Source organism: Lathamus discolor, chromosome 1 (assembly GCF_037157495.1).
Source record: "Lathamus discolor isolate bLatDis1 chromosome 1, bLatDis1.hap1, whole genome shotgun sequence".
Classification (NCBI taxonomy): domain Eukaryota; kingdom Metazoa; phylum Chordata; class Aves; order Psittaciformes; family Psittacidae; genus Lathamus; species Lathamus discolor.
This window is the reverse complement of record NC_088884.1, coordinates 30,510,158-30,524,512: the sequence shown is the minus strand read 5'-3', so window position 1 is coordinate 30,524,512 and position 14,355 is coordinate 30,510,158. Positions and strand designations below refer to the sequence as shown.

The 14,355-nt window shown below is 39.6% G+C and overlaps 1 protein-coding gene across 2 annotated transcripts in view; it reads right to left on the bottom strand.

Moving 5' to 3' along the window:
• RELN (reelin) overlaps positions 1-14,355 on the bottom strand; it is a 289,653-nt gene that overhangs the window by 145,905 nt on the left and 129,393 nt on the right. For both annotated transcript variants that reach the window (XM_065666462.1, XM_065666471.1), the window contains exons 7-8: positions 9,103-9,199; positions 3,272-3,323 (exon numbers count right to left, since the gene is read on the bottom strand). In XM_065666462.1, coding sequence (XP_065522534.1) covers positions 3,272-3,323; positions 9,103-9,199 — 149 coding nt within the window. The remainder of the gene's footprint in view (positions 1-3,271; positions 3,324-9,102; positions 9,200-14,355) is intronic.

Here is a 14,355-nt window from a genome sequence, read left to right as displayed (position 1 = left end):
AGCTGGAGAGTGTGAGCTTTCCTTATCAAGTTATTCCCACTTTCAAATACTGTTTAACAAGTAGAAACGATCTGACAGTACTAAGACATAAAGAGAGAGCTACAGAACAAAGATTTTAAGGAGAATATACTATTTTCCCTTAACAATTTTCACATTGCTACAGAGACCGCTTTGAGGAGTACCTGCCCTGGAGGCCAGGCTGAGTGCTGGTACTCATCGCAGTGCCTTTGGTGTTTGACTCAGAGGCACTGTGGAGGAAGGAGGGGTGGGAAGAGCCTGCCAATGTTGAACTGCCCACGCAGGCATGCACAGCACACACGTAACACAGCCATGGAAGCATACACTTGAAGAGGACACCCAAGGAAAAATGCATGAGCGCAACCAATTGCACACCTTAATCCTTGGCATTACCACCTTAAAGCCTTTCCTCTTCTCCTTATGGGATTTCATGGATCTCTTTCTTCCTGTGTTTAGCTCAGTCATTAATCTTCTAGTACTATGAGTCACCTTCCATCACAGTAGCCTGCACAAATGACAGATCATGTTCATCCCTGGAGAAGTCCAGGGATGTAGATAAAGGGAAAAGCCTGAGGTATGGAGTGTGAAATAGAAAATATTTCAGCTAATGAATCAGACTAACATTGTGTGGCAGCTGAGTCTAGAAACTTTGGTGCAGTATCCTGCAATCCCAAGATGTTGAATTAGATGTTCTGGCTTGAGAGAGCCCAAAGTCATTGCTTTAAATACCTCAATTAACAATCCCACTGAACATCAAGTAAACTGATAGACTTTGTCTTTCACACGTCGCTGTTTGGTCTTGGGTAAATGTAGTCATGGATGATTAAGACATCTGAAGTAACTGAAATTTTCTGCACATTTGAGCAGAGTGCATGAATGTAAACATCACCCCGGCCCCAGACAAAAAGGCAATGCCACCAGCTACAAGTGAATGCTGTGTGGCATAGAAGTTGCTCTCATTCGGAAAGGATACTGCATATTAACGTCCAGTGTGCTGAATAAGCCTTACTAATTAACTTTTCATCCTAATTAAGCCTTCATCATAAGTGCACCTTTTCAACTCCATTGCCCTTTAAAGGGCAAGACTACATAGAATATCAGCTACTGAAAAATTCACTAGAGTGCTACCCTTCCTGACCGCAGTTTAAAAGGATCTGGGATTTATGGTGAAATCAGCACTATTTTTTTGCTTCATTTCCCAGTCCTCATCTGCTTATATACCTGCAAATACAAAATTCCATCTGATAGTTAGTGGTGAGAGAAATCAAAGGGTATGCTCTTTAATGTGGGCAAAGCTATGTGATGAATTCCATATGAAGATACCCCAAAAGATTGCAGCTTAAGCTGTTCTGTGTTTGATAGAAAGTGTTAAACATTCTTAAAAAAAAGAAAAAAAAAGAAGGCAATTCCCTTGGATGAATCCCCAGATAGCGTTATGATTAAATCAGACATTTGGGAATAAGATGGAAACAGGATTCTAAAGCTAAGTACTGCTGAGCTCAGCAGCAGTCCCCCAGCTCATGCTGGTTTTTATCAGTTACAAAACCAATCTGCACTGTATTTCAAGCTCAATACAGGCACACAGGAAATGTGATATATTTTGAACTTCAAGATGAAATTTGATTTACTCAGACATGCATCCAGCCCTGTCCTGCTCCATTATACCAGTGATTTTACTGGTTCCTACTGATACAGGTTAAGGTACTACCATACATGTCTGACAATCCTGTCATATAGGGTATTTCCTACTCAGACTGGTCTTATCCTTTTTTTCAGTTTACTTTCTCCAGTTGAAAGGAACTAGTGAAATCTTAAGTCTAATTTAAGTCTAATTTTGAAACTTCTGGGAGCCTGTATGCTTCTGCAGTTCACCTGCAGCAGATACCAGCCACTGAGCTCTGACAGCAGACATTCACCTATCAACCCATTCAGCTAACACTGCTGTTAACCACTCTGGTTCACTGTAAGAATAATCCTTTTTGTGACTTTTGCTGAATAGCAAAATTCCTCCATCACCATAAACTTGCAGCGTTGGAAAAGTCACCTGTCCTCATGTACAGTCAAGGGTGGGAGGGCTTTTGCAGTTACACATCCCAGCAGATCAAGTGAGCTGCTGCCCTTTCACTGGCTGAATGACACTGCAGGCAAGTTCCGGGATGGTTTTCACTGGCGGTGCCCAATATTTATGCAATAATTCAGTTCAGGAATGGAAACATTTTTCTGGCTTTTTAAAAAAAACCAATTCAAAATGTAAGGATAGATACCAATGCTTAGAACTATTAATGTTGCAGTTAGTTGCAGGGTGACAGGTAATGATGACCTCAAATAGTCAAACGAACAACTACAGGTAAAAACAATTTTTTAATGATGTATTCTGAGCCTTCTAGGATTTTGATTTCCAATACATTAAAAAACCCAGGCTGCTTGCCAAGCTACCTGATAGCTCTTATTTCCAGCTGAGATTTCCAGAGTTTAATCACACTTCTGCTGAGGTACTTTTGGAGAATTACTCTTATAAAAATAGGAATATGATTTTGAAACACTCATCATCGTGTGTCCACAGAGGAAGCAGGCTACATTTCCTGCTTGCTTTTTATTGAACCATTTATATCATAAGAACGTTTTTCCTTCAAAATTTGAACACTGAAATATGAGTTAACAAATTGCGTTCCCAGTTCATTTCCCCTCAGCCCAAGACAAAACTCCTGCCACAATTCTGCCACAACTACACAGTGAAAATGTGCAATAACTTTCAGCAGGTATTCTAAATAATTCAGCACACAACCATGCCATCGATAATATGACCTAAATAGCGTATAGTTTTGGTCTATCCTACCTGCTCTGTTTGTACACGTCAAAAACAGCACTACCCAGCCATACTATGGAATATATCAAGAGTTTTAAATATTTAAAAAAGTCCATTTTGTAGAAACAGTAATCACACTTCAGAGAAAGAGCAAGAGATTATAATGTTATCCATCAGATTGTTTATTAAATAAGTGAAAAAACCCTCAAACTGAACATGACTATGCCTCCCATTTTCAGAGTATCCACTGGAATTTCTCCTTTGCAAAACTTAGATTAGGAGTTCTTGATTAGAAGATGAATAAATGTGCTGCATTTAAAGGACTTTTTTAATCCCACATGTTGAGTGGAGCATTGGCCAGAAAGGTAAACCTGAAATTGAGGGCCGTTTTTCTTTGCAGAAATGAATTTTTACACTTCCTCAGGTGAAAGAGTAAGCTAAACTTACCAAGGGAAAATTGAAGGACGGATGCAGTAGTTGTGTTAAGGCCAGTGGTGGTCTACAGGAAGAAAAGCAAACAAGCAGAGAGGTTGTGTTAGATCAGCAAAACAATACATTCATCACTTGTTTTTCCTTGAAAGCATGGAAACTCTCTGGACACCTACATCTCCAGTGCATAAAACTATTAATCTCCAACCCTTTCAGGTTGAGCGATCATTGACATTTCTGTTATGTCATTTTGATTATAGATATCTCATCATATGTCAAACCTGGATATTTTTTCTTCCATCATATTAATTTCTACAATGCAAGCACATTTATGTGAAACACTGGTATTTGACCAGTGTTTCGAAGATTGAAAAAATGAACCCTAGGGTTTATGGTCAGCTTAGCATAAATCTATATACATAGAATAGTTTTCACTTCTCCTAACACAGAACAAGAACCAAAAACTATCATAAATAAATAATAAAAATAAAATTTAGTAAACCTAAAATAGTAAAACTAAATATCAAAAGGGAAACCAGAATCCAAGTCTTTAACAATGAAGTGAACAAAACCTTAGTTATACTGCATAAAATATACAATGAATTTTTGTAGTAGCATTTACACACTGTTGACACCCAAACAAGACCCCAAAAAGGGCAGAAAACACCTAGTGGCCCACTCTGTGTTCAGCACACTGCCCTCCCTTAAAGCATTTCTTTCTTCCTTCTTTCAATGCTCCCATATTTCCGTAGTTCAAACTAGGACTGTTTTCCTAAAAATATTATAAGATAAAAAGCACTAGAGTCTTGTGAAGACACCTATTTATTTTTAATTAATTATGAAAGTTGGACTTAACGATACTGCTACACAACAAGCAAGGCAGAAGCACTGCCTAAACCACACTACCCTATCAAGTTATTCTTATACTAAATCCAAATCACAGCAATATACCAGCTAGTAGGAAGAAAACTCTATACCAGCCAAAACCAGGGCATCATTATATGCAGATTTTAGAGGTTACACTGAAGAAGGGAAACATACAAGTTGAAAGAGAGTGGCAACATTAGATCAAAAAAGAAAAGGAAAAAAGACAAGGCCCGGACAGTCAGTTACATAATCATAAAAGAAGTCATCTAGTTGAAAGAAGAGGGAGAGCAAACAGCTTAATTTCATCTGATGTTGCTGTCAGTGATGCCTGTATCATAGATTTCCAGACCTTGGAGTTGTCCTCCACGTCAGACCCTAAGCACCAATAAAATATCCCATGAAAGCTGTGACAGACTCTTCCACTGGATGTGCTCCTTGTGATCTGCATCCACATCGTATTATGGATATGCCACATAGAAGTCAAATTTCTGAGCAAACACAGCTCTGTTAGGTCCTGGGGCTAGCAGGCTTTGGCTACCAGAGCTCAGATGGGAATCTGCCTGGAGACAGCTTCAAGAGGAGCACCCAGAGGACTGGAATGATCCTCCTTCTTTGCTTGTATGAGTGATGTAGAGGAAACTGAATAGTAGATAAGAATGAAAAAAAGTGTTAATCTGCAAAACATAAAGAAACATTTGAGCTCATGGACACTAAACTGTCATTTTCAAAAAAAGCCAGCAGCCATGTAAAGATTACACTCAGTGAAGATGCTACATTCTTCCAAGCACACATTAACCATGGCAGTATTCCAAAAGCAAGTTTATCAGCATTTTGTAATGATGAACAACACAATTTCTGGATAATTTCATTTGAGTCACATGGTGAAAGCAGAAGTTCTTCCATTATCAGGTGTTCCCGCGTTCTTTAATTATCTACTATACAGATAAACATGAAAACTGCTGGTAAATCTCTTTCATGTCTGAAGTCCTTTATTACCCTGTGCATTGCTGCATGATACTGAACAAAACCTAGTCCTAAAAGCAGATGTTTTCTGACTGTTATTTGGGACTTCCTTGACGCAGAACAAATGTTATCTCTCAGTCACCTGTATTGGCTTTTCTGTCTTTGGAGACTGAATTTTCCATATGTTTGCAAATGTATATTCAGAATGTATGTGCAAATGTATATGATTGATAAATTGTAGGTGATAGTTCCCTCCATTCCCTTCCATGTACTAGTACCAACTTTTGAGTAGCTACATGTTAAATCAGCTCAAATGGTTTATTTCTTTTAAACTAACAGACTTTTTCCTTGTGAGTCTGTTTTAACCCAGATTCATTTGCTAGTGTGGTTTGCCATGCAGCCCACCAAAACTCATACAAATACCATCTCTCCCCCCAGCAGGAGGACACAGGCAGTGATGCAGAGAGCAAATGGCACTTCCATTGGCAGTGTGCACCTAGTTGAAGTATTCATGAAATTATTACTTTGAAAATAATGGAGACCTGCATTAGTTGGCATGAGTTTTGGTGTGTTTTGTTTCTTTTCTACATACGTATTACATACAGAAAGGAACTTCTTTTAAAAATATTGAAGAATGGGAAGATTAGCTGATAACAAGACCACCTGTGCTTTAGAGGGGTGCATGCAAATTTATCACAACTACTAATGCTCTGTGAACTAGACAGATTCAGTGAGACAGATTCCAAAGGCTTCACAATCATGTCAAACAGCAACTTCTAGAACTACCTGTACATAATATTTATTTAAAATAAAGTTTTCCTTTCTCTGAAATATTCCTACTAGGTAATTTTAGCCTTTAAGCAAAGATAGGGAATCTGAATTTACGTAACTCCTTAAAAAATATCCTCACCCTGCCATTTAAGTCCATTCTGTCAAGATTGATTTAGTATTAGGTATCACACTTATGCCAAATAATATAGTGCTTTCTGACTTGAGTTATGAGTACCTATTATATTAGCTTACGTTCAATTAATTATGTTGTGCAACTTCTAATTTGAAAACTAAACCCCCTATCAGTGTTCAGTGGTTCGTATCACCAAGAAATTAAATGTATCAGTTATCACAGAAGAGGGATTCATGTAGACTTAAAAGACACTATTTTGTGAATCACTTCAGTAATGCTTTAGAAAAAAACCACTGGACTCACTAAAACTTTTTGCCAAGTTCTGCACAGAACTTCTAAGTTCAGACACTGCAAAGAGGCTGGCAGGGAGCCTTTAGTAGCTATTTTCCTTTGCTTGCAACATCTCTGAAGCTATACATCTTTCCGGGATTTTGCCTGTAGTAAATTCTCACCAACAGATACAGACAGTTGGCATTAAAAAGCCTCTGCCTGCAGTAACAGGCAGCTGCTGAAAGTCAGGAGAAGAGAAGGAGGTCAAGGAAGCAAACCGGTGGCTGTCACAGCTGTTGATATAATACATTTTGCAAATTCAACTCTTCTTGACTAAGTATTTTAAAGCAATAATGTAGCACTAACAGCCATGAATGGGAACAGCAATTTCAAGAGCCATTTCAAACAGAGACAGAATAGGATTCAACTAGTAAAAGTGTGTCCTGGGTTGAGCAGCAGCAGTCATTTTTCTCCTTCTTAGGAGCTAGTGCAGTGCTGTGTTTTGATCTTTTGGCCTGGGAACAGTGGTGATAACGCCGATGTTTTCAGTTGCTGCTCGAATGTTTGATCTGGCCAAGGACTTTCTGAGCCTCATGCTCTGCCAGGGAGGAGGGGAGGCTGGGAGGAAGCAGAGACAGGACACCTGACCCAAACTAGCCAAAGAGGTATTCCATACCACAGCACGTCATGCCCAGGATGTAACTTGGAGTTACCCAGAAGGGTTGGGACTGCAGGGTTGGATGAGGTATTGGTCGGTGCTTGGCTGGGGGGAGTGGGGTGAGTTATTGGTCGGCTGGTGTTGAGGTGTTGTATTCTTTCCTCTTGTTATTTCCTTTAGCGCTATTATTATTGGTGGTAGCAGTAGTGATTTGTGTTATACCTTAGTTACTGGGCTGTTCTTATCTCAGCCCATGGGAGTTGCATTCTTTTTGATTCTCCTCTCCGCCCCTCCAGAAGCAGGGGGAGGGCAAGAAGGGGGGGGAGTGAGTGGACGAGGTTTGTGGTTGGGTTTAAACCACGACAAAGTGGTAGACTAAAAATGCATAATGATTGGATACATGAACAAGGTTTTAAAATTTGTGACAGGAAGAGGTATGCTGTGAAATTGCTGAAACATGACTACATGTCAGAAATAAGTTGGCTCTAAGAAAACAGGGATTTAAACCTATGTCCATACTCAAAAACAAACTTAGGTCAGACCTCTGCCATGAAAACCATCCTGTGCTCATCCAAAATGTTGAGCCATCAGCACGTTCTTTCAGAAGGACTGGATTTTTCTGCAACACTGCCACAATATTTATAAACACTTCCATTACAAGGCTGCTGTTTATAGGCATGATGATTTTTTTAGGTGGTTATTTAATCACACCATTTTGACATCGTAATATTTTTTTCCAAGTTCCTGATGCCATGGTGGTGCTATTTCACCACACGGTAATAAAACAAATACAGTCCCGCACTAGATTTTGAAGCAATTCATGATTGCTAAAGATAGTCTAAATTAGATATCAGCAGGGAGAAGACAGCTAATTAATGACATTTCAAACCCCCAGAGCTGGGACCCTGGGTTTGCTAAATGTCAGAAGTAGGTTGTTTTTCAAGGAGTGTTACCTATGCTCAATACAACAGCTAAAAATGAGTTTAAAAATTGGGAATAATATCTTAGTGGTGTTACTTAATTTTTGCATAGGACATAAAACAATACATCTCTTCTCAAGGCAGTTAGCAAAACATACATAGTGCATTGAAATAGGATTCAAAGTAGAAGAGAGGCAATTTAGCATCCCTGTCAGGATTCCTCAGCAGAGATGACTGTGAGGGAAATTCTCTTGTATTAGTAAAACCTCTAAATTATTTTTTTATATGTTTATGACTTTCAGTCACTACACCAGCAATATCTGCACTGCATTTGTGAAATTCTGGTCTCAATTAACAACGTAAAATTAACCCTGTGAAAAGAATTGTCATTGTCTGGAATGAAGGTGCCTGAAGAAAACCACTTCTGGTTTACTGCCCTCTTCCATGTACACTCTTCAAATAGCTCTAATCAGCCTCTCCCTGCACTCAGAAGACTGTTGAAAACATAAAAATTAATTTTAAATTACACAGGTTTTGAGCTGGCCTTTTAATTTTCCAGTTCTTTCCAAAACTCCCATTTTATGTACATCGTTGCTTTTAGCTGCCCATGCATGTGGGCATTGGTTCTACATCTTTCAATTAATTTTCCACATCCACATGATTCCAAGATGACACAAATTGCACCATGCTGTTTCTTACAGCAATTTTATAACCAAACCACAAAGAAATAAATTCTGCTCCCTCCATCATGACTCAATTTGTTAGATACACTTTCCTGAGACTGGATGGTCCTTGCTCCAGGCTGCACTAAGTCTAGAGGATACATTGTTCACAAGTGATGTTTTACAACCAAACTAAAATTTATCAACAGTGACAACAAAAAACAGGGCACAGCTAATAAAACAAGAGAAGAAGTATGAACCTTGTCTCTATTTCATTGTAGGAAATAAAAACAGAATGATGCCAGTTTGACAACACATTTCTATTTCCTTGCTTTCCAGTTTTTTAATGGTACCTCAAATAACTTGGAGTTACACTGGATCAAGAGACCTTCCCTTGCAAACTACTGCAATAATCTCTGGTTAGCATCTATAGCTTAAAACACTGGGATGTTCCTCAGGTGCTCTTCTATGGCCCTAGCACCTTGTTTAAAAGCCTCTCTGCTGAACATTAAACTTTCAGAGCACACCTACATCTTCACAGCTGACACAGCCTCAATTCATAGACTGCAGTTCCAGCCCTAGCAGATGAGCCAGCGTTCACTTACCAGTTCTCTGGGACCATATGGCTCACAGAAAGTGACAGCGTTGCCGTGCATTATCACACCGCACTGCTCTCCAACCTCGCAGTTGCTGCATTCATACCTGCAGGAAGAACACACCATGTTCAAAACAGAAATCAGAAACCATACATTTGAGGCTGCATCGCGCTTGTAAACTGCAACGTAAGACATCTTGGCACTCAGACAACTGGACTGTTTTTTACAATGGTGTTGAACATAATGGTTGAGCAACTGTACATTTGATGTACTAGAGCCACCTCTTGAGAAAGCCCCCTGTGAATAAGTAATTGCTCTCTGCACATTGTCATCCCTCAAAAAAAAGGGAGAGAATCCCTGCTTGTCAACTGCAAAAGCATACACCCTGGGAAACTATATTGAAATCTTACATGTATAATTTACCCTGACATTACTCTTCTTCCAAAATCCTTACTGCACATTTGATACACTGCATGTAAACCCACCACTGCAGAGCTGCCATACAGGAGGCTCAGGAGAAGGGGTTAGGATCAGCCTCTGTCCTGCCTGTGGGGTTATTTACCCAAAGAGTGTGCAAGACTGCACACCCTACACAAAATGGGCACCAAGAGGCTCCTCTAGCCCAGCTACTGTAACACAGGTCTTACTGCTGCTTTCTACTGGTATTTATCATATCCCATATTCTTAGTAACAGAGAACTGCCACTCTGCTCACCTTTTAGAGGAAAAAGTAGGAAGAAAATTTCAGAGACGCTGGTAAATGCTGCTAAGACAATTAACTTTGTGGGCAGCCTGGCTGTGGAGCAGAGGGAAAGACTATCAGCTTCAAGGATCAGGATTATCAGCTCTTGGCATGAGCAGCAGGTTTTAAAGAAACTATGGAGATGCTCCCAGCCCCTGATGAGCTGTCTGCAATGGGGCTGAACAACATTGCCTTTGGGCAACCAAAGCTCAGCTTTAACATCAAACCTACAGGTAAACATTTGCTCCCGGAGCAACTCCATTGTAAGGAAGAGCGAACTCACTCCAAACCTTCTTATTTCTTGCTGGTTTTGTCTGTGCTTTGATAACTGGTGTTATTAGCTTTATGTGCAATGGACTTAACGTAAGGGGTGTTTAGGAAGCTTTTTCTTTGGTTTCTCTCGCACAGGGTGCCTCAGACCTGGCCACCCTTTCTGATGTATAATGCCACATTGTGTATATGGGAATGTACACACATGTACATTCCCATATACACACTCCCTATGTAATTTAATGGCATGCAAAGATTTGGTTTTCTCTTGTCTTTTCACTGTCTGCCTAATTTCTGGGTAGCAGATCTTACAGGAAATTGTACGGAAAGGAAGAAATCCCAAGGATATAGGGACTTGCTGTCAACATGTATGATAGAGTTTTCAATGATCACAATTGATCATAGGTAAATGATACATACTGTCAATGTATAGTTGATTCCTGTGAAAATTTCCTTGGTTTCTTTTTTTTTTACCCCTCTTCCTAATTTGTGTTTCTTGTTTGTCTTTTCATCAATAAGTGTTGTGTTAAACCTCTGCAAGTCTTTCTGTAAACTGCTTCGAGCAGGAATTTTCTATTCCTGCATAGTGAAAATCATCACCCCGTCACGGAAGAGGCTGGTAGTGCTGTTGGCTACCCCATGGGGCTGGGACAGCTTTTTGCTGCAGTGGCCCTGCATCCAAAAGGCATGAGGAAGGGAGGATGGGCCACTGCAAACCTAAGTAGTGGTTAGAAATACTGTTTAAATTAATTTTTGACATATGTGTTTGACTAAATGAAGCTTCCTCCTGGTCTGCTCCCACAGCATACAAACTCCTCCCACTGTCCTGGCTTCCCAGGGCAGCCAAGTGTGGGTAACTTTTGGCAGAATGGGTTAACACTGGGCATTGTACAATGCCCTGCAGGTCTGTGAGTGCTGAGCTCTGCTGAGTGGTAGATGGTAGATTTTCAGATGCATAGATGTGATGAATAATTGATTGCACTTGTTATTCTGGGTCTCTTCAGTTGGTCCTGGGTGAATCCTTGGGCTTTCTTATACCCAATTCCATTACTGAAGTCAAAGATGAATGCCTTATTCCCACTTTCCAAATCTCTCCCTTATTCTGGGGTTTTATTAAAGGCTGGTTTTAGCTCCACTTCCTGAAATGAAGTCAGGTGTAAAAAATCCTTGATTTTTTTCCCGTATAGACATGTCAATAAAGTCATTCAGCAGTTCACACTAATAACATTTAGGACTTTGAATTTGAGCAACAAAATTAAATCCTCTAATAAAGTAATATAGTTCCTATTGACTTCAAGGAGTGAATATTTACTTATAGAAGCCACAGTCGGCCTACAATTTCATTTCTCAATATAAGCCAAGAAGAGAGTGTTGAGTGAATGAAATTGTACTTTAAGAGAAAGTACAGAAATGGAGTTCATGGAGGATGTCTTTTGCTGCTATCTAAATTTCACTTAATCCCTTAACTCTGATAACTGAAGAACAGAGAGATAAGAACTAGAAGAATACCCGCAATTCTGTAGGATTCTAGCTATTTATGAGAATTATTTTCATTATCTGCCCCTATATTTTGGAATTTTATAGTAAAGCATCTGCCTGAACTCCTGGTATATGCAGGGAAAGACAGGTATGGTAGGAAAACTTTGCCTATAAGTACAATGTAGGTACCATATCATGCCTTGTGAAATGTCAGGCTAGATAATACAAGGGGTATTTAAATTTTTTTATTCTTACATTTCAATGAATGCAAAGTAATTCAGCTGTTCACCTGTTTACTTCTGTAATGTGGACTGTGAAATATTGTCTGAAAATCCAGAAACACTGTCCTAATGCAGCTCTTTCATCATCACTCATCTTTACTAGGATGACTCCTCTCATAAGAAATTGGACGGCTGCTGGCAATCCTGATTCAAACCTTTGTGGTCTCTTTGAAATGCATTACCTCTGACAATAAATTGCTCATTACCTTGACAGGAATTCATGAAGAATAAGATAATTGATCTGCTGTTCCTGAGATCATCGTCATAGCATTACATGTTTAGAAATGATCTAATTTGCTCCTCTCCTGGTGTAGACAGGAAGGTTAATTTCTTTTTCATTTATACAAACAGGAGACAGTATTAATCACCTTGGCTAGGTGCAGCTTTTCATATAGCTTTTCATATTATTCTTCTCACCTGCCTGGTCTAAAATCTTAGCACGTTGAAATCACTTCAGCTTTCTCTTCACAGCTGGTACTCACTGCCGATGCTGATATGTGTCATATTCATCTAGATGTCTTCTCTGCAGACATGCCATCCTTTTCATCTCTGGCTTAGAGAGTCCCATCTCTCTCTGCTATTGTTCTTTGCTTTGCTGAAGGGGAAACATCTGCTGTTTCCTCATCCCTATTTGTCATCTTTTTTCCCTCTACAGTACCTGAGTTTGTGGACATTATATTGACTGATGCTTTTAGTGATGTCTGGACTATAAAGGAGATAAACATCTCAAGCTGCCAAGAGATTTTTAAACATAAATCTTTCTGAAGTTTAATCCCACAGTTTTAGTGCAATTTTGAAACCACTTTAGGACTTCTCTCTCCTGTCACAAAGCTTTCCTCCATATCTTTGCCACTGGAAATATCACTGTACCTCTCCATTTCTCCTATTACACGAAGAAGTGATGGAACCTGTTTCTTATTGATTGATTTTAAATGCTAAGTTTTTCTTTTCTTTTTCTGTAAGTGATTGCTGTTTGGCTTTGAGATGAAACATGGCATTGAGTTGGGAAGGGGAGTTTAGCCAGCAACAAGCTTCTGTATGGTCTTTCTTTTTTAAATGCACTGAATCTTGTGCTGTCTGCAGTACCACTATTTAAAATGTTTTCTACAGAAACATACATTAATGCCAGCACCTCTTTACTAATTTATGTTTCTTCTCCCCGCCTTTTGTCTCAACATTAAATCATTTATCACAGATTTAAACATTTTGTTTTCCTAGATTTGTTCTTAGTTGGCCTGTTTCTTACATAGCACTTTTTACATATTCTCCTCTGCAATTTCATGAGGTTACATGAAGGCAAGACGGTCACAGAAACAGGTACTCAGTGACCTAGACAGTCTTCCAGATACCACCCATATTGAACCTCTTCTCATCCAGCCATTCCCCAGCCCTCCCCTGGCAAGTAGTACATGGCGCAGATTCCTTTTTCCTACAGAGGAAATAAATTACTTCCATGGTTCCTGAGCTTTCTGAACTAACACATTCCTGCCAGCTTTGAGCAAGTCTCATGGACCACCAATCACCTGTACTATTAGACTTTCGGTTGAAAAATGCACTAAACACTATTGTCTAATTGGTTCCACAAGTCAGCTGTGAACTGCTCAGCATGGCCGTTGGAGCTAGATTTATCATGGAGTAGGAGACACCTACCTTAACTTCCACAGCTAATACATGTTAGACATAAAATACATTTGACATCTATAAATGTGTAAAGCATATTTGTTTCACAAGCCAAAGAGATCTTTGTAAAGTTAGTGGCAAATGATACCCAAGAAATGGGGAAATCTTTGCTTAAGTAAGCAGACCTGTGCCTACAGGTTGGGGACTATGGAAATACTCATATTCTGACATGACTGCATGCTGGAAGAAAAGAATATAAAAATTAGTGGGACACACCACGCAAGAAAATTCTCGTGGTTGTTGAGTCCCAACAAAATGAGAAGTGAGACATGCTCCCATTCCTGGATTCCCAGCACAGAAATCCTCCCTACTTCCTTTTCCTTATACCTGATCTCCTGCTGCTTCCTCTTCTCATTGTCCTTTCCCACTTCAGCAGTTTATTGTGTTTTCTTTCAATCACTGAACTGTAATTTAGGTCAGGAATCTATTCTCAGATATTGTGACTTTTCTGTTGACAAAGAGCCCATCCAAAACTTCCCTTTCTCTTCCCCTTGCAGCTCCAGTTAAACCCTTGAAGCCTCTCCTTCTCTTCTCCTGAGCCTCTGAAGAAACAGATGGTTGCTGGGTAGGATGTATCTTTTAATGCATTTGAAAGAGCAGAAATCCATCAAAACCAGGCAGTCACTCTCGAAATCATACAGTGCCCTTGTGCAAACTATTTATTTGATGTGAGGCCTCTCCCAGTGATGGAGTGACACACAGGCTCTGCTGGGACTCATAAAAATAGGCACACACAGAAGCTATAAAATGCTTTGCTTGTGTATTTGGACTGTATGTCCTTGCATATGCCAGAATGGGGATCAGGAGGAGC